The sequence below is a fragment of the Octopus sinensis genome, linkage group LG3 (genome assembly GCF_006345805.1).
Source record: "Octopus sinensis linkage group LG3, ASM634580v1, whole genome shotgun sequence".
Taxonomy (NCBI): domain Eukaryota; kingdom Metazoa; phylum Mollusca; class Cephalopoda; order Octopoda; family Octopodidae; genus Octopus; species Octopus sinensis.
The window spans coordinates 62,699,217-62,723,540 of NC_042999.1; the positions used below are offsets into that span (position 1 = coordinate 62,699,217).

Sequence of the window (24,324 nt, forward strand, 5' to 3'; positions counted from 1 at the left end):
TGCCACAAGGTTAACTTCCCACCTGTTTCTGGAATTCATATACAGCTAAGTGAACTGGAACATGAAGTGTTTTGCTCAAGAGCACAATATACACTCTCTGATTGGGGAATCAAAGCGATGATCTTACAATCATAAGTGCAACACCCTAACTACTAAGCCATATGTCTTCCATATTTATAGAGTGTTACACTAAAAATAATTTTAAATATGCTATTTTAAGTCTCTTACACTGTTTAATTATAGCTTCTCAAACCATTTTTTTTGCAATACACATCTTTTTCACTTTTAGCAATATAACTGGCTACCATGCCGGTGGCACGTAAAAAGCACCATTCGAGCGTGATCGTTACCAGCATCGCCTTACTGGCACTTGCGCTAGTGGCACGTGAAAAAAACATTCAAGAAAGGTCGTTGCCAGTGCCGCTGGATTGGCTCCTGTGCAGGTGGCACATAAAAAACACCATTTGAGCGTAGCCACTGCCAGTACCGATAGACTGGCCCTCATACCAGTGGCACGCAAAAGCACCCACTACACTCTCGGAGTGGTTGGCATTAGGAAGGGCATCCAGCTGTAGAAACTCTGCCAGAAAAGGATTGGAGCCTGGTGCAGCCATCTGGTTCACCAGTCCTCAGTCAAATTGTCCAACCCATGCTAGCATGGAAAGCAGACATTAAACGATGATGATGATGATGATGATTTTGGAGGCTGGGAATATGGCTTTTGAGAATATTTTTTCATATTTTAATTGTACTGACAGTTGCCAAAGCTACCTCAAATACTAGGTAAAAAATTTCATTGTAGTTTTCAGAACCTTGGCAATTAATAAAATAACAGCATTAGAGAAGCATTTAATCAGCTCTGTTGCCAATTGCACATAACAAGCCAACAAATATGTGGTAATGCCTTCTACTCTACATAACCTAAAGAATGTTAATGACCAATTAAAAACAATATTAGTGGAAATATAAGTAAACTACTATGTAATAAAATTCCTCAGAAAAACCTGCAATCAATAATCATTAATAAAAAAAATCTGCCAAAGAGACTTCTAAATATATCTCATATTACCCAGAAAAAAAGAACCCAACTTTTTAAAACTATTCTGAGAAGGATAAGAAAAACGAAATAGTCAGCCAACTGTGATGTGTAAAATCTTTCAATTTCAAGAAAGTGTTTTATCAGTAATATATGAATAAAAGAACACTAACAACTGTTTTTTCAGTCCAAGCAAATTTTCCAGTGTTCTTCATCCTCCAGGTTTTATACAGCCTAGCAAGAGGCTGGACTTTTGTTCCATCAGGAATAGTAACATCACACACAAAGGCAGCACTATCAAAAAGAGAAGAAAAGAAAAATGAAAGTAAAAATTGACAATATATTTGAGCAGTCTTTCTTCAAAATATTCTGCAGCTAATATACCTAACAAAAATTAGTTTTCCATTAAGTTACTTCACAAACCAAACATGAAGTCTGAGAAAAAGAAAATGTAAATGACTTCTTGTATAATTTGTTAAAAAAATAAAACCTAAGCTTATAACTTCAAAGAAACAAAGCAACACAAGCACCTCTACAGTTGCTCAACCTACCACAAATAGCAGCCAAATCTGGCTTCAATGCTTAAGTATGCAACTGTGTAGAATACTTACCCTAATGAATTCCTTAATTCCATTCTTTCCTTTTTCATGGGACAACTCTGTCTATAAGCTCGCTTCAATTTCTCATCATACTTCATCTGCAATTCCATTAGCTTTTCTTCTTTCTTCTTCTTGTTAAGCATCTTGGCCATTTTGACTTGACATCTGGTCAAACACAAATAATACAACTCATAGTACTTTAGATAAGCAGCATCCTTCCATAGATACTACTGGCCACTAATAACAACAATATATAACTTTCAGGGAGTTTCAAATAGCCAGCCAAGTAAATTAGTGGCTGGCCTTTTAGCATGAGTCCAGTGAGTCTGGGATTAATCTCTGTTGATAGATATTACTCAAACAAAAAGTAGATTTCTATTGCACAACCTGCTTGCTAAGCAGAGCTAGTTAACATGAAGGTTTTTTAAAGGTTGATTTTTCTCAAGTAAAAATATCTTCCATACAGCAAAATTGAAACAACATGCCTTCACCCTCACATTGCATTTCACATAACTAAACACTGGAGTCTTGAACAAGACAGAATTATAAAATATTTAAGGATGACCTGAAGTATTTAAGTATGGGCCTGTATGTTGTCCTTGAACAGCATTTTGAGATAATTCAAAACAACTGAAGTCAAGGTAAGCATTTCAGAAATTTTTTAAAAAAAACCAACATACAAATAACAAAAAAATGTACATTAGGTGCAGGTGTGGCAAGAAGTTTACTCCCCCACAGTTCAATGACTAAAACAAGTACAAAATAAATGATAAAAAAATATCTATTGATTTACAATAGCTAAAACTTAGTTCTGATTTCATGGTGTTAAACAGGATGACAACATACTTCAGGTAACATTCCCAGACAATCAAGTACTTATTTCCAACAGATGAGTGTTACATTTAAAATAAAACTACTTAAAAGCAAAACAGCTTCAGTAAATTTGACAATAACTCATTCTACTGATAGGTAGATAAGTTGGCCATTTGGCCATTTTTTTCTCAATATTAATCCTTAACTAAAGAGAGAAAAGTATGCAGCTGAAAGTATGTGGCTGAACATGTGGCTCAAGAGAAAAAGAAAATCACTTGAAATAATTCATTGAGTAATATTGCAGTGTGGAAGGTGTTTATAAGCCACTTAAGAAACACACTAGATCTGTCAGATTCACTTCAACATTTAAATTTAATTTGTGAAAATATTTTAGTCGCTTTAAGACCATGACCTGTTCACTGACAAAATTTTGTGCTGCACGAAATTTGTCAGTAAACAGGTCGCAGTCTCAAAGCGATGAAAATTAAATTTAAATGTTGAAGTGAATCTAATGGATTTTGTGTGTTTCTTAAATGGCTTATAAACACCTTCCACGCAGCAACTGTTTTCGTTCCAGCACACGATCTCAAATCAGGACAGTTGCTATGCAAGTACATCTCTGTAATTGAGTAATATGTTCTGAATAAATAAGTAACTAAATAAAATTGGTAACAATGTATTTGATAATAAACTTGATACTTTACTTTGACAACTTGGCATGCTGTCGCATATCATCTGGAATGATTTCATATTCTCCACTGGCTGGCTCGCAAAAATTAATAGCAGCAGAATAATTGTGGCCCTCAGGTTTATAAATTATGCTACGTAACAACGGTTGCAATTCTGTATCAATTTGACAAGGACGCCGCAACTTTAAGAATACATGAGTAGAGTCATGAACACTCGTCAGATTTTCACACTGTTCACACAAATCATAATCTGGACAATTGCTGCAACAGAAAACAAAATAATCAAATTTCGTGTGTGCATGAATGTGAGTGTGTAAGAAGGAAGGAATCTAAACATTTTTACTTATTATATAAAAAGCAGACGTGCTGTACTAAAGTTTATGTCAATGTACATACAGCAGATAATCTCGGTAAAGCTAGTATTTGTTGATGTGTATCAAGCAACATACACCTACATATAAATCTCTTATATTGTGTACACACGTTTTTACAATTTTGTATATGTATACTAGCACTATGACCTGGCAGCGCTGGCTCATAGTGTTAGTGCATGCATATACAGCTGCGTGCGTGTGCACATACACGCGAGTACTGTCCAAATCTCCAACCAATCTCATAACGCTAGCTGGCATTCAATTGGCGTATCAAGTTTCGGGCATTTTGATTGGGTTTTGGATAGAAAATTCACAAAAAAGTCACTTCTATTGATTTTTTTAATGGCTTTGTGGGGTGACTGGGGAAATGTAAAGATATGCACAACTACCCATGGATGGTTTTGAATGACCATAGAAAGTGCGAGCCCTCTAACTGAAAAATTGTGGATTTGTATAAAGGATACCCACACACACAGAGGCAGACATTTCACCATTTATATATATATATATATATATATATTATATATATATATATATATAGAGAGAGAGAGAGAGAGAGAGAGAGAGAGAGAGATAAAAAAAAAAACTAATCCCTGTTGGATATAAGTTTTGTCAATGATGTATAAATTGTTCTTTGCATCATAAATGGCCATTTATAAATTCCTTTAAGAGTCATAGAGGAGATAATGTGGGAAAATTTAGGTTTTGTAACCAAGGAACATATAAGCCAAATGTGACTCCATAATTCATATCTCAGATTATCTATAAGACAGTAATGTTAAATAAGAACTAATACAGGGTAGAAGTGACACTATAGTTATCTTCACATAGCACAACCACACTTGTACTAGTAGCACCTAGTACACTTAACTGGTTGGTGATAGAAAGAGCATCCAGTTGTACAAAATACACAAAAATAAAACAGGCAAGAAAGAGATAACCAGATGCTACCCATCTAGGAGGGTAGTAACTCTAGAAAAGAACTGACGCAAGGAAGTGAAGACTCTTTAGTTTTTCCATATAGGAATCTCTTCCAAGTACTAGCATCACAATAAAACACATCCAGTCAACAATGGAAGATATACACAACAAAGTTGGTGTTACTGTGAATGTGCAGACCGTAAAAATCCATCTGATATATGATAGCATGGAAAAAAACAAATGTAAAACAACAATAATAATCATCATCATCGTTTAACGCCCGCTTTCCATGCTAGCATGGGTTGGACAATTTGAATGAAGGCTGGCGAACCAGATGGCTGCACCAGGCTCCAATCTTGATCTGGCAGAGTTTCTACAGCTGGATGCCCTTCCTAACACCAACCCCTCCGAAAGTGTAGTGGATACTTTTACGTGCCACCAGCACGGGGGCCAGTCAGGCGGTACTGGCAATGACCTCGCTCGAATCTTTTTACACATTCCACCTGCACAGGTGCCAGTAAGGTGATGCTGGTAACGATCACGCTTAAATGGTGCCCTTTTACGTGCCACCGGCACGAAAGCCAGTTAGCCGCTCTGGCAATGATCACACTCAGATGGTGCTCTTAGCACCCTACTAGCACAGGGCACAAGTGCCAGTAAGGCGCTAGTAGTAATAATAATAGCAACAACAACAATAATAATAATAATACAACAGCAGAAACCAGGATCAACATCCACAAACGCTATATTTCTTATAAGAGAACTTCCAACATATTAGAGTGAATAAAAAATCTATGCTAGAAAAAGCAGGAAATAATTGTATAAGCACAAGTAGGTATTGCACAAGATTTTGCTGGAGTAGTTGCTACATCACTTAAGTATTGATCAAATTGATTTCACAATAAGAATTTAAGAATCTGTCTAGTTTCTTTCATGAAGACAGAAGAATCTTTGAAAAGCACTTTTCAAATTCAGTTTACAATAGAAATTTCTATGAACATGAGAGTTTTTACTTTAGAAACTAACTAAAATCCTAATTGCTAAAGGCAAATTTCCAGTGATACTCACCCACATTTGAAACGAACCCCAACAATGGTCCGCTGGCAATAATCACAAATGATTCCTTCATGCCAGTATAATTCTAAGAAAGGAAAAAAGAGAATATTAATTAGTATTACTTTATAATCATTATATATTAAGCTAACAAAGATTGGTGATTGAATCAACTGCATATTAAACAGCTCATAATTCTTGCAGTTTCACATACTATACACAAAGAAAATTACAAAATTTAAAGCTTGGATGAATTCTATAAATTCTTTGTACTTAAGCAGTTAAAATACCTGGCAATTGTTGTAGAATTGCAGTCCTTTTTTTACAAATTTATTTATTATTTTTAAATAACAGAAAAGAACAATTTTTGAGGATTTAAGCATTATAGCACCAAAGCATGGACACTTGCACTGCTTTAACAAATTAGGTTTTTTATGTTTTTCTAGCTAGGTTAGCAAGTTGATTTTCTTTGAAACAAAATTACTTACGATATGGAGAATCAGCAGGTAAAGTCTGGGTGGTACTGGTAGTACTTGAAACAGAGTCTTGAGTTTTTGTCATTACATCTTGCACAATTTCTGACTTCAATTCCTGCTTCAACTTTAATGAAAGAAAGATTAATAAATAAATAAGATCATTTATATTACAGACTAGCACTATGACCCGGCAACACTGGGTCATAGTGCTAGTGCATGCATATACAGCTGCGTGTGTGCGCACATACACGCGAGTACTGTCCAAATCTCCAACCAATCTCATACAGCTAGCTGGCATTCAATTGGCGTATCAAGTTTCGGGCATTTTGATTGGGTTTTGGATAGAAAATTCACAAAAAAGTCACTTCTATTGATTTTTTTAATGGCTTTGCGGGGTGACTGGGGAAATGTAAAGATGTGCACAACCACCCTTGGACGGTTTTGAATGCCTATAGAAAGTGCGAGCCCTCTAACTGAAAAATTGTGGATTTGTATAAAGGACACACACACAGATAGACATTTTGCTGTTTATATATAGAGAGATGCCAAACATTAGAAAAGATTGATTTCTGATTTAAATTTTTTTCATTAGTTATTGAACCAACAATAACATTCAAATTATATTAATATGGATTGTTACATCAAAAAAAAAAACATATCAATAGAATATATTGGTGTTGCTAAGAAACTTGCTTCAGGATCATACAGTTTCAAGCTTCATCCCACTGCATGGCACCCTGAGCCAGCAGAAGCCCATCATATGTATGTATATATAATTGTGTGTGTGTGTGGTGTGTGTGTGTGTGTGTAGGTACATCTCTCGATGTACATATATCTCTGTGTGTTTCCATATTGACATCATTTGGGTAGTTTGTTTTGTGGTGTGGTGATGAAGGAGTGTGACGGGACGGGCGGGAGCGGAAGTGATGCTTACAGGTCTTGCAGGGCGCATGCGCCGGCGGAAGCGGAAGCGAGAGACTCAACGCACGTGCGGCATCGAGCGGCTACGAGAGACCCCAGCAAGGCACCGAGACGACAACACGCGAGCAAGTTGGCTGAAGGCCATCCGACTTCATCCCCTGTCAGGCAAGACCTTATTGCACTTCTGTTTCCTATTTCCTTGTTTCCGTTGTGCTCCTTTCATCAACCACAAGCTATTTTGGCATTTAGTCAGCGTTCACATTTTTTTCAACACGATGTCGGCAAAAATTAGGATCGCCAGTGACGTCGTTAGACCTTTTAACGGCGAAGGCGATGTAGTGGCCTGGATTCGGAAAATCAGGCTGGTGGCGAGACTGCAGGGCATAAGCGACGTGGCGAGTCTTATGGCCCTGTATTTGGAAGGAAGTGCGTTGTCGCTCTACCTAGAAATGGACGAAAAAGAACGGCTCTGCGATGGGAATATAGAGCGGCGCTTGTGTGATGCATACACGGAATGCGAGTACACAGCTTTCGCTAAGCTGGGTGCAATCAGGTGGACGGGAGGCCAGGTAGATGATTTTGCGGCGGAAGCTAGAAGGCTAGCGACTCTGGCCGGGTTTGCCGGAGAAGGACTGGAGAGAGCAGCCCGACTGGCATTCGTAAATGGCTTCCCCGATGACGTAGGAATTCACCTACAACAACTGCCCGGGGTCAAAAAGATGCCATTGAGCGAGCTTGTAACTCATGCTCGCGGGTTGACGAGACACTCGGGGCGGAAGGGGATAGCGATGGCGGTGGCGCGTAAAGACGGACGACGTCACGAGAAAGAGGTACGGAAGCCCACCGTGCAACGAGAGCGGCCGTTCTCAGGACGATGTTTTAAATGCCAGGGACCGCACATGGCGCGGGACTGTACGCAGCTGGGGCCAGTTTGCTATCGATGCAGGCAGACAGGGCACATTGCCCGTGATTGCGGCCAGGGAAACGACCGCGGGGAAGTTGCTGCCTCTCGAACTTTCCCCTCAAACGAGTAGAGGCGCTATTGGAGACACTGCCAGTGATTGACGTGGAGGCCGAGGGGGAGACGTTCAAGGCCCTTGTGGATACGGGCTGTACGACCACCCTGGTGACTTCGAGGGTGACGAAGGAATGGAACGGGGTGTGTAGTGTCCGGGCGGTCGACGGCAGCGAAATCCGTTGCAGAGGCAGCAGCACGGTAGAGATAGTGGTGCGCGGCGCGACGCTAAGGCTACAGGCAATTGTGGCCGAACGCGTGATAAATGGAGTTGATGTGGTGATGGGGATGGACGCCATCAACTGCCTCGGTGGCGTCAGCGTTGTGGGAAATAAGGTCACGTTCGGAAGCATGGGGGCGTCGTGCGCTGCGAGTCAGGATCACCAGAGGGAGCAGAGCCCCGCGAGGGACGGCGCTGCTTACACCATCGAGGACAAGGACTTTCAGGTGGCGTTCGATGGTCGGCGGTGGACGATAGAGTGGAAATGGAAGGACGAGCCCCCGACACTGGAGAACAGGGTGAGCTGTTACCAGCATACTCTGAAAGGCCATGCCAGGGTTGAGTTTGAAGACGAGGTGGAGAGGTGGATCGAGGAAGGGATCCTTGTCCCTTGGAAGGAGGAGGTAGCGCGCGGAGTGCTACCCCTGATGGCGGTGGTGCAGCCTACGAAGGGAAAAGTCAGACCGGTGCTGGACTTCAGGGAGTTAAACCAGCACATATCGTGTCACACGGGAGGTGAGGCGACAGACGTTTGTGGTGAGGCATTGCGCAAGTGGAGACAGTCGACTGAGGCAGCGACGATTGTCGACTTGAGATCGGCATACTTGCAGCTCCATGTGAGCGACAAACTATGGCGATATCAGCTGGTGCGGTACAAGGGCCGGACGTACTGTCTAACCAGGCTGGGTTTCGGGCTGAATTCTGCTCCGAAGATCATGTCGGCAGTGCTTAGGTCCGTCCTAGGGAAAGACGGCAAGATTAGAAAGGCCACCAGCTCCTACATTGACGACATTTTGGTGGACGAAACTGTAGTGGCAGCCGACGAGGTAGTGAGACATCTGGAGAAGTTCGGACTGATTGCTAAGCCGCCGGAGTCGATTGAAGGGGGAGCCGCACTGGGGCTGAAGCTGCGAAGAGATAGATCAGGTGAATTGGTGTTCCGGAGAGGAAATGAAATCCCAGAGCTGAGTTCCAGCGTCAGCAGGAGAGAGCTGTTCTCGGTGTGTGGGAAGTTGGTCGGTCACTACCCGATCGCTGGATGGCTGCGCACGGCGTGTAGTTACACCAAGAGACGAGCAGAAGGAGAGAGGTGGGGCGACAAGGTGGGAGAAGGGACGGTGGCGATGATGCAGGAGATCCTAGAGAGGACAAGAGCGGAAGACCCGGTCAGGGGGAACTGGTACGTGCCCAGGACGAAATGCGGGACTGTCTGGTGTGACGCTAGCAGTATAGCGACAGGGGTGGTGTTGGCAATCGAAGGCACTGCGGTGGAGGACGCGTCCTGGCTTCGGAAAGCAGATGATTTCAACCACATCAATGTCGCCGAACTAGACGCGCTACTGAAAGGGGTGAACTTGGCCTTGAAATGGGGGCTGCGCACGATTGAAATGCGGACGGATTCGGCCACTGTGCTTGGCTGGGTAGGATCAGTGATCACCGGTGACAGGAGAGTGCGGACGAAAGGTGCTGCGGAGATGTTAGTGAAGCGCCGCCTAGGAGTTCTAGGTGAACTGATCGCCGAATTCGGACTCAAGCTGAACGTGGTCTTCGTGCCTTCGGAGAAAAACAAGGCGGACGTACTGACCAGGGTGAAAAGGGCGTGGTTGGAAGAACCGGAGGAGGCGCGGAGAGGGATAGCTGCGGCGTGTCGGTTGGATGACTCCGAGCTGAAGAAATTGCACGCTATGCATCACCTGGGTGTGGACAGGACCCTGTATCTGGCAAAAAAGATTGATGCTGACGTGACCAGGAGAAGCGTCCGGAAGGTGGTCGGGAGCTGCGACAGGTGTCAGTCCATCGACCCTGCTCCGTGTGGGCATGAACAGGGAAGCCTTTCCGTGGAGCAGAACTGGAAAAGGCTAGCTGTGGATGTGACACACTACCATCAGCGAACGTACCTCTCCATGGTCGACTGTGGGCCGGGCCGGCTGGCCATTTGGAGGGAGTTGAGATCGGGCATTGCTGACGAGATCGTGCAGATCCTGAACGGGATATTTTTAGAGAGAGGTCCCGTGGAAGAACTACTGATGGACAACGGGGCGGCATTTCGTTCGGAAGCATTGAGGGTTATGCTTGATCGGTGGAACGTGCGACGCTTGTTCAGAGCAGCGTATAGGCCGGGCGGTAACGGGATCGTGGAGAGGCACCATTGGACAGTCAAGGCCATAGCGGAAAGAGGGCACATTTCGCCGCTTGAAGCAGTTTTTTGGTACAACTTGTCTCCCCGATCCGGACAGGCTGAGGAATCGGTGCCACACAGAGCAATATTCAGGTACGAGTGGAGGCATCCGTGTACTAAATCAATGCAACCCGGGGCAGAGGAAGAGCACGCCTTCGTGCGGGTCGGGGAGGAAGTCTGGGTAAAACCCCCAAACGCACGGTGTACATCGCAATGGGGAAAGGGGACAATAACCTCCGTAAGTTCGAAAAATAACATCTCCATCGATGGTATGCCACGCCACGTTTTGGACATACGGAGGATTGTCCATGCCCCAGAGGATGGGACAAGCAACAGTGGGCAGGACGAAAACAACCGACAGGATGACGAGGTCGACAGCAACACGCCAGAAACAAGTCCCAGGGTCGCGCTGCGACCACAGAGGGAGCAGCACCCTCCTCCCTGGCTGGCTGATTATGAAACCAGTTTCGGGTGCGGGAGCGAGTGAGGAAGCCGGTTCAGTGATTTATAGATCGGGGGGGGGGTGATGGAGGAGTGTGACGGGACGGGCGGGAGCGGAAGTGATGCTTACAGGTCTTGCAGGGCGCATGCGCCGGCGGAAGCGGAAGCGAGAGACTCAACGCACGTGCGGCATCGAGCGGCTACGAGAGACCCCAGCAAGGCACCGAGACGACAACACGCGAGCAAGTTGGCTGAAGGCCATCCGACTTCATCCCCTGTCAGGTAAGACCTTATTGCACTTCTGTTTCCTATTTCCTTGTTTCCGTTGTGCTCCTTTCATCAACCACATGTTTTTACCAAACAACTAGGCAGTTCAACATGAAAAGACAAGTACCTTATTTAAAAACAAAGGTTGCCATCAGGAAGGGCAACCTACAGTTTATCAGATCCACCCACACCATGGAAAATGCAAGCATAAAATAATGAAATTGGCAATACATAATATATACAAATATATTGCTATTTTCAAATAATTTCAATGGTGTACAGAGTTAACAATATATAAAAGAATTTCTTTTTCTTTTTTTACAAATGTCAAGTTAATTCCTTAAAGAACATTTTTATGATTTAAATAGCATAAAATTTGCTTTTAATTTAACTTTTAAAATTAAAACTGAATAGTCAATCTTTTGAAAGCTTTCTTCCATGAAAAAAAAAATCCAAAGTTAATTTGACAAGTTGGCTTTAATAACTAATAAAAAAATTAAGAATCTCACTTGTTTCAATAGCTGAGTCAGAGAATTGAGGGGTATAGTATCAGAATCTTGACTGGAATTTGAAGACAGAGAAGTTGGTGCCTTCTCTCCAGATTCAGAGTCACACTGAGATGATGATATATTTGGTTTAGGTTCTGCTGTGTCAGTAACTGGTTGAGTTTCAACACATTCTGGTGCCACATAATCATGAAGAACCGGGCGGCTTATAGACAAATTTTTCAAAGACGGTACAGCCTAAAATTTATCAAACAGAAAGAATATATTAAAACTAATTACAATGTATTAACTACTGCAATCAGTTTTGTTCTCTTTTTCTTGATAACTTTTCCAGTATAAAACACATGACATTCAAAATTTTACACACTGCATTCAAAATTTAAAGTTAGTGAGATTAATGTAAACGATGGTGAACAAAATATCTGTGAGTGAGGCTGGTACTGTAGTATGCTCAGAGAAATCTGGATATGCAACCTATATTTAATGCCCAGTTAAAACAGTTTCAATTATTTTGCTAATATCCTAATGAATTACATGCCCATTATACTTCCAATTTCTTAGTATATAAAATACACCATAAAGTTGTTAGGCACAGGCATGGCTGTGTGGTTAAGAAGTTCACTTTGCAACCATGAAGTTTCAGGTTCCATCTCACTATGTTGCACCTTGAATAAGTGTCATCCACTATAGTCCCAGGTTGACAAAAGTCTTCAGCAAATTTGGTATTTGGAAACTGTGAAGAAGTCCATTATATATAAATATATCATCATCATTTAACGTCCGCTTTCCATGCTAGCATGGGTTGAACAGTTTGACTGAGGTCTGCAGAGCCAGCAGCTGCACCAGGCTCCAATCTGATCTGGCAATGTTTCTACAGCCGGATGCCCTTCCTAACGCCAACAACTCCAAGAGTGTAGTCGGTGCTTTTTATGTGCCACTGGCATGGGAGCCAGTCAGGTGGGCCTGGCACAACGATCACGTTCATGCCACCAACATAACCTGTGCTAGCACGCAAAACGGACGTTAAACGATGATGATGATATATATATATATATTTAATTTTATTTGTTAGGGAATAAAAATTCCGGCATAACAGAGGTTCAAATTATTCTCAATGAGGAATTGAAACATATACAGTCTTTATTAACCTTTTCCATTCCTTACATTTTTTGAGCTATATATCATCATTATCATTGTTTAACGTCTGCTTTCCATGCTAGCATGGGTTGGACGATTTGACTGAGGACTGGCGAACCAGAAGGCTGCACCAGGCTCCAATCTTGATCTGGCAGAGTTTCTACAGCTTGATGCCCTTCCTAACGCCAACCATTCCGAGACTGTAGTGGGTACCTTTACATGCCACCGGCATGTGGGCCAGTCAGGCGGTACTGGCAACGGCCACAAAAAAAATCATGTTTTTTTTTTCCTTTTCTTTTATATATGTATGTATATATATCATCATCATCATTTAGCGTCCGTTTTCCATGCTAGCATGGGTTGGACGGTTCTACTGGGGTCTGTGAAGCCAGAAGGCTTCATCAGGCCCAGTCAAATCTGGCAGTGTTTCTACGGCTGGATGCCCTTCCTAACGCCAACCACTCCGTGAGTGTAGTGGGTGCTTTTTACGTGCCACCCGCACTGGTGCCAGACAGAGCTGGCAAACGGCCACGAACGGATGGTGCTTTTTATGTGCCACCGGCACGAGGGCCAGGCGAGGCTGGCAACGGACACGAAACGGGGCGGTGCTGGCAACGGTCGCGAAACGGAAAGTTCTCTTACATGCCACCGGCACTGGTAACACATCTGCAATTTCCATTGATCGATTTCCATTGATCGATTTCGATTCTGATCCTCACTTGCCTCAATGGGTCTTCACAAGCAGAGTTTCGACATGCCACCGGCACTGGTAGCACATCCGCAATTTCCATTGATCGATTTCGATTCTGATCCTCACTTGCCTCAACACGTCTTCACAAGTAGAGTTTTGTGTCCCAAGAAGGGAAGGTATGCATACGTAGGCTGGCTCCATCCCATGTAGAAGGCCACGGGTTGTGGACTCACTTGTCCTGCCGGGTCTTCTCGCGCACAGCACACTTCCAGAGGTCTCGGTCTCTAGTCATTTCCTCAGTGAGACCTAAAGTTCGAAGGTCGTGCTTCACCACCTCGTCCCAGGTTTTCCTGGGTCTGCCTCTTCCACAGGTTCCCTCAACCGCTAGGGTGTGGCACTTTTTCACACAACTATCTTCATCCATTCTCGCCACATGACCATACCAGCGCAAACGTCTCTCTTGCACACCACAACTGATGCTTCTTAGGTCCAGCTTTTCTCTCAAGGTACTTACACTCTGCCGAGTGTGAGTACCGGCATTACACATCCATCGGAGCATACTGGCTTCATTTCTAGCGAGCTTACGCATATCCTCAGCAGTCACGGCCCATGTTTCACTGCCATGTAGCATGGCTGTTCGTACACACGCATCATACAGTCTGCCTTTCACTCTGTGCGAGAGGCCTTTTGTCACCAGCAGAGGTAAGAGCTCTCTGAACTTTGCCCAAGCTATTCTTACTCTAGCAGTTACACTTTCAGCACACCCGCCCCCGCTGCTGACTTGGTCACCTAGGTAACGGAAACTATCAACTATTTCTAGTTTTTCTCCCTGGAAAGTGACGGAAGTTGGTCTCAGAGCGTTTTCAGTGTTTATTGTTCCTGAGCATCTGCCACATACAAAAACCATCTTCCTAGTTAGCCTTCCTTTGACATTGCTGCATCTCTTATGTGTCCATAGCTTACACTTGGTGCATCTTATAGAGTTTCTACCTACACCTTTTCTACAGATCGAGCAGGGCCATCTACCTGAAGGTGTTTGTGATTTGTCTACCTTCCTACTGATTACGACTTTGGTTTTAGCTAGATTGACTCTGAGGCCCTTCGATTCTAATCCTTGTTTCCACACCTGAAACTTCTCCTCCAGTTCTGATAGCGACTCAGCAATTAGAGCAAGGTCATCAGCATAGAGGAGCTCCCAAGGGCATCCTGTCTTGAATTCCTCCGTTATTGCCTGGAGGACTATGATAAATAGGAGGGGGCTGAGTACTGAGCCTTGGTGGACCCCTACCTCTACCCGGAATTCTTCACTGTACTCATTTCCAACCCTCACCCTACTAGCGGCGTCCCTATACATGGCCCGCACAGCTCTCACTAACCATTCATCTATCCCTAGTTTTCTCATTGCCCACCAGATAAGGGATCGGGGGACCCTGTCGAAGGCTTTCTCCATGTCAACAAAAGCCAGGTACAGGGGCTTATCTTGGCTAGGTATTTCTCCTGCAGCTGCCTTACCAGGAATATAGCATCAGTAGTACTTTTCCCTGGCACAAACCCAAACTGCATCTCATCTAAACTAACTCTCTCTCTAATTAGTTGGGCTATGACCCTCTCCGTAACCTTCATCACCTGGTCCAACAGCTTGATACCTCTGTAGTTATTTGTATCTAGGGCATCACCTTTACCTTTGTAGCAGTTGACTATTATACTGCTACACCAGTCATTGGGTATGACCCCTTTGTGTATCACCTGATTAACTATATGGGTGACTAGGCTATAGCCGACACTACCAGACATTTTGAGCATCTCTGCAGTGATTCCTGATGGGCCTGGGGCTTTCCCTGTCTTCATGCTTCTAATTGCCTTAGCTACCACAGAACTATCAACTCGGATAGCTGGTCCCTCTGTTGGGTCAACATTCGGCAGACTCTCTTTATCCCATTCATTTTCTTCATTCAGCAACCTTTCATAGTGGCATCTCCAAACCTCTCTCTTTGCATCCTCATTTAGCGCAAGTGAACCATCTTCCATGCGAACACACTTCTCTCCTACCACATCACGATTCTCTCTCACACACTGTCTTGCAACACGAAACACCTCCAGTCTTTGGTCCTCACGGCGCAGAACATTGGCAAATTTTTTCTTATCTGCTTCCCCTCTCGCTAAATAAACCTGTCTCCTAGCTTCTCTTTTGGCAGTCTGATACAATTCCCTGCTACCCCCATTTTTCCAGACCTTCCAAGCCTGTCTCTTTTCTCTAATAGCCCTGTCTACAATATTGTTCCACCACCACGTTATTCTAGGTCGAGAGGGGACTTTGCACCAGCCACAGATCTGGTCAGTGGCTCTCAGCAGGTTGTCCCTTAGAAACGTCCAGCTGTCTTCTACCCCCTGTGATGCTCTATCCCCTTCTACTTCGTCAGAGGCTTCAAGTAATATGTCCCTAAATCTCTGTCCATTTGCAGGATCTTTAAGCTTCCAGATCCTTCTTCTCCATATTTGTCGTCTTCTGGTTGTCCTCCTAGTCCTGATCCTAAAGTCACTAACTACCAGTCTATGTTGTGGGGTACATTCTTCACCTGGGAAGGTTTTGGCATTTATAAGCAGCCATCTCTCCCTTTGCCTTGTAAGGATGTAGTCAATTTGGCTGGTATGTTGGCCCGATTGGTAAGTGACTAGGTGGCTGGTAGGTTTCCTGAAGTTAGTGTTGCAAATCATAAGATTATTTGCATCGCAGAACTCCAGCAACCTGGTTCCCTCCTCGTTGCGGGAGCCATAGCCTCCATGTACGCCATGGAAGCCCCCAGCATGTCGTCCAACGTGACCATTGAAGTCACCAGCCACAAAGATAAGGTCTCTGTCGTTTGTCAATGAGGTAGTCTGCAGTAGAGTGTCATAGAATCGGTCTTTCTGTCCATCGGGTAGCCCCGACTGAGGAGCATAGGCTGATATAATGGTTGCTAAACTATGATGAAGCACTAATCTAATCTTAAGTATTCTGTCACTTACTCTGATTACCTCAATTATATATATATATATATATATATATATATATATATATATATATATATATATTGCTTCTGAAGCATACACTTCATTTTAATGGCTCCACAGAAACTATAGAATACTGAAAAAATACCCACCAACTCTGAGAGAATTGCTTCTTATAGTACAAAATGCTGCACACTAATGAAAGTGATTACAGGACTTCTTTTGTCATTCATTAACTGATATTGTGCTCTGTACTCTTCTGGTACTTTACTCTAAAAGCTGAGTTCTAACAACAGGTTATTAGTATCACTATGTCAAAGACAAATCATAATTATAATTATAAATAAATATATATATATATTATATATATATATATATATACATATCATCATCATCATCGTCGTCGTTTAACGTCCGCTTTCCGTGCTAGTACGGGTTGGACAGTTTGACCAGGGTCTGGGAAGCTAGGAGGCTGCACCAGGCTCCAGTCTGATCTGGCAGTGTTTCTACAGCTGGATGCCCTTCCTAACGCCAACCACTCCGTGAGTGCAGTGGGTGCTTTTTACGTGCCACCGGCACAGGTGCCAGGGGAGGCTGGCAGCGGCCCCAATCAGTTGGTGCTTTTTTATATATATATATATATAATTATTAAAATGTTAAACAATGCTATCAACTGATTAAAAAGAAATATAGATTTTACTAACTTTGGATCTTATAACTGCACCAGTTTCTTCATCTCTTGTTAAGACAGTGTTATTCTCACAGTTCATATCTACAATTGCAGGCTGGTTTGTTCTGAAAAATAAGTATATCATTTGTTATCATTTCAATCATTTACCAGCATATAAATAAACCAAACTATAACTTTACTGAACAATTTTCAAAAAATAATAATAGCTTTTGATCGTTGGATCTATCTTGTTAGGGTTGTGGTAGAATACACTATTTGGTAGTAAATATATTATTGATTTTACAGAATTTTCAAATCTTACACACAAATAAGAATATTTTCTTTGTTTTTTTTTCACTCTGACTTCTACTTTGCAGTTAAATTGTTGGTGTTTTATTTATACTTTAGAGATCCTACTGAATAATATTTCAAAAAGACCTGTTCATCAGAAAACAAAAATTAAATTAATTTTTTCCCCCTTTATCATGTATATTTGCTTTTGATACAGTTAATAGATAATGCTACAGCAATGAGGCAGGACGATCTTCACAAACTATCAAGTAGCTCACTTCTCTGATATTGAATTTATAATATCATCAGTTTATCAGTTTAACATAAATTTTCCTATGTTGATATTGTCTAGATTTGTATTTTGTTTGGCAAGTTTGCCCAATTCCTTCTCAAGTGTCAGGTTTTGATAGAATGGGTTGAGTATATTTCATGAAACTCTACATTAGCAAAGCTGCCTTCTCGAGCATTAGAGACTTTCGCATTGTAGTACTTTGCCTGATTTATTTAACAATAAATGCTTTACTAGCTGGCTGAAGGAGTAAAAGACACTTATTGACAATTAAGAAGGGAGAACACCATAACAAAAATAAAGGTGTGAAGGAAAAGTATAATCGCAGATGGAAAAGTAAATAGAGAAGGGAACATGAGAATGGACATTACTGAAAATACCTCTTTCAGCAGGGTCAATTACTAGTCAATCTTAAAAACAACTGAAATTATCATACTTGATGACATAAAAGAATATACTAGGTACATAAGTATACTAGACACACCCCAATTTCAGCAGTACATATTTTTAAAAAAATGGTTTTAAGTGCATTAAAGCTTGTAATGTGTGCTCAATCTTACATATAGGACCCAAGGTAATTTTTCTGAGACATTTAAAAAACATCTTTTATGCCATCAAATACAAAACTCTTTTACTTGTTTCAGTCATTTGACTGTGGCCATGCTGGAACATCGCCTTTAGTCGAGCAAGTCGACCCCAGGACTTATTCTATCGGTCTCTTTTTGCCGAACCGCTAAGTTACGGGGACATAAACACACCAGCATTAGTTGTCAAGCGATGTTGGGGGGACAAACACAGACACACAAATATATAAACACACATACATACATACATACATATATACGATGGGCTTCTTTCAGTTTCTGTCTACCAAATCCACTCACAAGGCTTTGGTCGGCCCGAGGCTATAGTAGAAGACACTTACTCAAGGTGCCACGCAGTGAGACTGAACGCGGAACCAATGGTTGGTAAGCAAGCTACTTACCACACAGCCTATTCAAATTCAATATCTCTGCCCTGATCAGTAATCATCACTCTGAAAATGTAATCCCTTCTATTTTAAAATGTTAACCTCAGTCTTATGCATTTGCTATTTAATTTTCTAAATAAATTCACTTACTGTGTAGAGGAGTCCTTGCCAGCAAAAGGATTGCTGCTAGAGTCTACAAATTCCACTCCATTGACTTCATTGGAATTAATCAGTAATTCAAGTTCGTCATTATTTCTCTTGGCCATCTACAGAGATATAAAAAAAAACACATGTAACATGACCAAACATAACTTGCACTTAAACTACAGCCTTTATATTAGCATTTCCTATTAAATATGAAACTAGATATCAAGTACATGTAAGAAATTATAATATAAAGTACATTACAATTATAGGAAGAGAATGCTGCTAAATTCTTAGAAGGAAAGGAAGAGCCCATAACCTTTTTCAGGACCTCTGAGACTGGTGGGAAGGAAAAGGAAGTTACTCTCAACCAGTGACCTGGCCCAATCACTTGCAACAGAGCGGATGACTTTGCCAAAGGCAACCAAGGGCCACGGGGTGGAGTTAAAAGATATTTTCATTACTGCATCAGCTAAACTGGAGATGGTAGAATTGGCTGGACATACAAAATATTTATTGTGTTCAGTCATATTCTTTCAGATAGTGTGTTCAAACTCCATCAAGGTTGTGACTTTTCCCTTTTAATCTTTTTGGTGTCAAAGTACCAATCAAGTGGTGGAGATCAGTTATCTTGTTCATTCAAGTTATAACCATGTGCTAATGTTAGAAATGATCATCATCATCATCATCACATTATTATTACTATTAAGGCGGTGAGCTGGCAGAATCATTAACACACAAGGCAGAATGCTTAGCAGTGTTTTGTCCGTCCTTCCATTCTAAGTTCAAATTCCGCCAAGGTCGACTTTGCCTCCCCCAAAATTTCAGGCCTTATGCCTATTGTAGAAAGGATTATTATTATTATTATTATTAAGCAATCCTAAAAAAAAATTGGTAGAAACAATATTAAATTGATACTATTTAATTAATCAAAACAAAATCAAAATAATTAAAATTAAAATTCATATGTCAATTTACAGATGGTAAGTGAAAACTAAATATTGAACAGATTACAAACATTAAACTTGAGTGAAATATTACAAAGGGAAATTTGCTATTTTTACGGTAATTTTAAACTAATTAAAAGTAATTTTCTATAAGACAAAAAATATAAAACATACTGTGAAGGCTTCAAAGAGTTCTTCAGGGCTGCTTACTATAATCTGAAATTAGAAAGTTTTATTTTTTAGATAAACCATTTTTAATATTTCACAACTAAAAACAGAACAAACAGCAAATGCCTTTAAAAGGAAAAATAGCACAGGATATATGACATTTCAAGTATCTGAGAGGAAAGGAATGACCTGAAATATTCTAATTGTATTTCTAACACTCTACAGAAAAACACAAACATGCTAATTATATCAGAACTGTTGGAAGAAACAAAACAAGGCTAACAACAGAAGAATTAGATAAACACAAATAAATAAACTTTAGATATATATGATATAAATAATTTTAAGTATTGGCTTCCATTCAGTTGTTTAATCTCATAGCCTAAAAATATTAATTGCGTAAATAAAAAAAAATGAAACTTCAAATTACTTTAAAATTTAACCCAATTTTTTTTTAAATTCCAGAATATTAAATTCAAATTTTTTGAGTAGAAATACTTCTAGATACACTAAACACCAATCTCATCCTAAGATACATCAATAATAATCTATTTAGAGGTTATGAGAGGTAATGGTGTCAATAAGACCCAAAGGTGTCAGGTAATGCTGGGTAAGTACTCTGGACAGACCACAGTTAAGCTCCAGGTTCAGTGATTATGCGAATAAGGAGTCCAGCGTAGGTCATATATCAGTATGTGTATATATAAAAAAAATTTTTTTTCAGAACGAGATAAAAAACCAAGGCTGTGAAGAATTTAGAACATTTATAAATAGGTCTTACAGCTGTTTCCAGGATATTTATTATATCCTTTCATCGGAGATGGTGTGAGAAAATGGTTAAGCAATAGTTAATTTAGATAAGATACGAAATAGAGAGTGAAGTAGAAGAATGAAAATAGATGTGAGATATGCAGAGATATTGCATTTGTAATTCCATTATTCAGGCAGAATGGTATATACATATAAGATTCCAATACCAGGTATTGGAATCTCATTTATCTCATTCTGAAAAAAAAAATTTTTTTATATAATAATCTATTTATTAATCTATATATTCTTAAAGCAGGCCACTATCTTCTTTTTTGCACAAAAATGATGAATCTACAGATCAACCAATTATCTTGAAATAGAAAGGGAAATGAACAAAATGTTTTTATACTTTTTTCATTTGCCATTGGTGTTACTCTTAAAAGTATGATGGTTGTAAGATTAAAGTGCAGGATTACTGACCACATAATTGTACTCTAAGCAAGGCCTCTAAATCTGCTTCTTCCTACTTAAGTGGTTAGGTAAAATAGATATCCAACTGTTAAGTTAAATCTACCAGAGACTCGCTCTCCTCCACCATATATCAGTTGTCTTTTATCAATAGCTGCTCATATATAGTTTACTCTCTCCTTTTCTCTCATCTCTCAAATCAGGAATGTCCTGTCAGACCACATCATCATTCCAACTCACTGCTCCGCTGGGTATGTAATGTCAGTGTGCATACTTGACAGAGTGTAAGTACCTTGAGAGAAAAGTTGGACCTAAGAAGTATCAGATGTGGTGTACAAGAGAGACGACTGTGGTAGTATGGTCATATGGCAGGATGAGGATAGCTGTGTGAAAAAGTGCCACACCCTAGCAGTTGAGGGAACTTATGGAAGAGATAGACCCAGGAAGACCTGGGATGAGGTGGTGAAGCACGACCTTCAAACATTAGGCGTCACCAAGACAATGACTAGTGACTGAGACCTTTGGAAATATGCTGTACTTGAGAAAACCCAGCAAGCCAAGTGAGACCTTAACCCATGGCCTATGCCAGAGGTGTAACCAGCCCACTTATGCGTACCTTTCCCTCATTGGACACTAAACTCTGCTTGCAAAGACCGGTTGAGGCAAGTGAAATCGAAATCAAATTCAATGACTGGCATCCATGCTAGTCGAACATTAAGAGCACCATCTGTGCGTGATCATTGCCAAAACAGCTGACTGGCTTCAGTGCCGGTGGCATGTAAAAAGACCATTCGAGCGTGATCGTTACCAGCATTGCCTTACTAGCACTTGTGCCAGTGGAACGTGAAAAAATATTCAAGCAACGTCATTGCCAGTGCCGCTGGACTAGCTCCTGTGCAAGTGGCATGCAAAAAACACCATTTGAGCGTGGCCATTGCCAGTACCATCTGACTGGCCCTCTTGCTGGTGGCATGTAAAAGCACCCACTACACTCTCGGAGTGGTTGGCGTTAGGAAGGGCTTCCAACTGTAGAAACTCTGCCAGATCAGATTGATGTCTGGTGCAGCCATCAGGTTCGCCAGTCCTCAGTCAAATCATCCAACCCATGCCAGCATGAAAAGCGGACGTTAAATGATGATGATGATGATTCTATTGTCTTTGGTATATCAGAAACTGTAGTTATGCTTTTCATACACTCATCCTACATTGTGTAACTGACAGTAGTGGGTGCTTTTTACATGCCACTGGTACAGCATCAGTCATGACTACAATCTCACTTGGCTTGACAGGTCTTCTCAAGCACGGTATGTTGCCAAAGGTCTTGGTCACTTGTCACAGCCTTCAGGAGGCCCAAAGTTCAAAGGGTGCTTTTTACATACCAGTTACACAACACTGACAGCAGCCACAACTATAGTGCTATTTCTAACTACATAGAGACACACTCCTTAACCCTTTTATTACTGTATTTATTTTGAGGTGCTCTGTGTTTCTTTCAATTAATTTTAAATATAACGAAGAATTTAATAACTTAATTATCATTAAGCTAGTGTTAGGAACATAAATTGTGACTAAGGTTTGGTGGAAGACTTTAATTCAGAACTTATAAGACATTCGTACTACAGAACCAGAGGCAGTTTCAGCCAAATATCTTCCAATAAGATCATAACTACTTAGTCCACTTCAACAGCACAAGGGAAAAAAAAAACCAATACTATAGATACCAAGAAAATAATTATACATGAAAACAGTTACAGCATTCAAGATATTATGCATTAAAAACCCATAAACACAGTTAATTTCATTTAAACATTTATCATTTGGTGTCAACTGAACTTGGTAACAGATGCAACTCCACTGCATCTAGCTTGTGGTGAAGTTGTCGGCTGATATATTGCTTGTTTTTCTATGTAGATCAGTCATTCTGGTTGGGTGCTCATAGTTGATCAGTTATTGGTATTTGGTTGTATTTCATGTAATCTCTAGTCTTTCTCTTTTCCTTTAGCATTGCATACAGTGAGTCAGAAGATTAATAACCTCAAAGAAGTGAACTTACCAGAGAACAGAGATAATAGGAAGATGCAACAGACATAACAGTACACCTTCTCATGATCACCCAACTCAGATACCCAAAGTTGACACAGATGCCGAGCATTCACAATTTCTCAAGGCAACCACAAATATATAACATTGTCAATATTGCATCTCAAATGATTCAACTTCCTCTTTAAGACCAGAAAATATATCAGCTCTGATCAGTTTTAGATCCTCAATAAAGTTCAAAAGTCCGCTTTTAAATATCCAGGAAGGTGCTTATGTTTCACATACACACACACCTAATTGTAAATTGCGGTAAAGAAATTATTTTTTAAATCCAGAAGAAATTACTCTTCAACCTGTGCCAACAAGAACCAGCCAAGACCTGGAGTTTGGTAAACAGTGCAAAACTCCTCAAGAAACAGCTGTGGGTTTGTAGTAAAGTAGTTTGTTTCACAACCATGTTGATGCTGGTTAAGTCCCAGTGTGAGGCACCTTAGGCAAGTACCTCCTACTACAGCTTCAGGCTGACCAGTGATTTGTAGGTGGAACTGATAGATGGACACTTGAGAAGCTCATGTAGGTGTTTGTATGCATGCATGTGTGTTTGCATGCATGCACATGTGAGACTATTGTTTCTACAAACACTCACTAACACTTCCTGAGCAAAAAAAAAAAAAAAACAGGATGTCTTTATTTAAATAGAAGACTTAGTTTTAGGTTCAGCAGCTTCATTGTTTTCAACATGAGAACTTGTGAAATGAAAATACCTTATTTGAAAATATATAAGGGTTAATGACAGGAAGAGCATCTGGCTGGAGAAAATCTACAACAGCATGTTTCATCTAACCCACGCCAACATGGAAAAATAGACATAATGGTATATAAGATTTCGTTCAAGGGCCAAGAGTTCTGTGTAGCATGAAAAAAAAAGACACAGAACACATGGTAAAGTGGTTGGCATTAGGAAGGGCATCAAACCATAGAAACCATGTCAAAGCTGACGATGGAGCTCAACACAGCCCTGTGGTCCACCAGATCCTATCAACCTGTCTAACCAATGCCAGCGCAGAAAACAGACCTTAAATGATGGTATTGATAATGATTTTTTTTATGTACATTGGTAAAGAATGTTTTAAACATTGGTAAGATGGGGTGAAAACTAAGTCCTTTGACATATTTGTTCTGCACCAAGTTACAGAGACTTCCTCATCAGAAATGCAGAGAACCAGTGATTGGCCCATTAGAAACTGAACAATGGCACTTG

The 24,324-nt window shown here is 41.0% G+C and overlaps 1 protein-coding gene across 3 annotated transcripts in view; it reads right to left on the reverse strand.

Moving 5' to 3' along the window:
- Window positions 1-24,324, reverse strand: part of LOC115209881 (next to BRCA1 gene 1 protein) — a 68,722-nt gene that overhangs the window by 22,702 nt on the left and 21,696 nt on the right. For all 3 annotated transcript variants that reach the window (XM_029778461.2, XM_036501034.1, XM_029778460.2), the window contains exons 3-11: window positions 19,812-19,853; window positions 18,697-18,812; window positions 17,031-17,121; window positions 11,514-11,747; window positions 5,974-6,085; window positions 5,501-5,573; window positions 3,153-3,398; window positions 1,648-1,800; window positions 1,210-1,330 (exon numbers count right to left, since the gene is read on the reverse strand). In XM_029778461.2, the coding sequence (XP_029634321.1) occupies window positions 1,210-1,330; window positions 1,648-1,800; window positions 3,153-3,398; window positions 5,501-5,573; window positions 5,974-6,085; window positions 11,514-11,747; window positions 17,031-17,121; window positions 18,697-18,812; window positions 19,812-19,853 (1,188 nt within the window). The remainder of the gene's footprint in view (window positions 1-1,209; window positions 1,331-1,647; window positions 1,801-3,152; window positions 3,399-5,500; window positions 5,574-5,973; window positions 6,086-11,513; window positions 11,748-17,030; window positions 17,122-18,696; window positions 18,813-19,811; window positions 19,854-24,324) is intronic.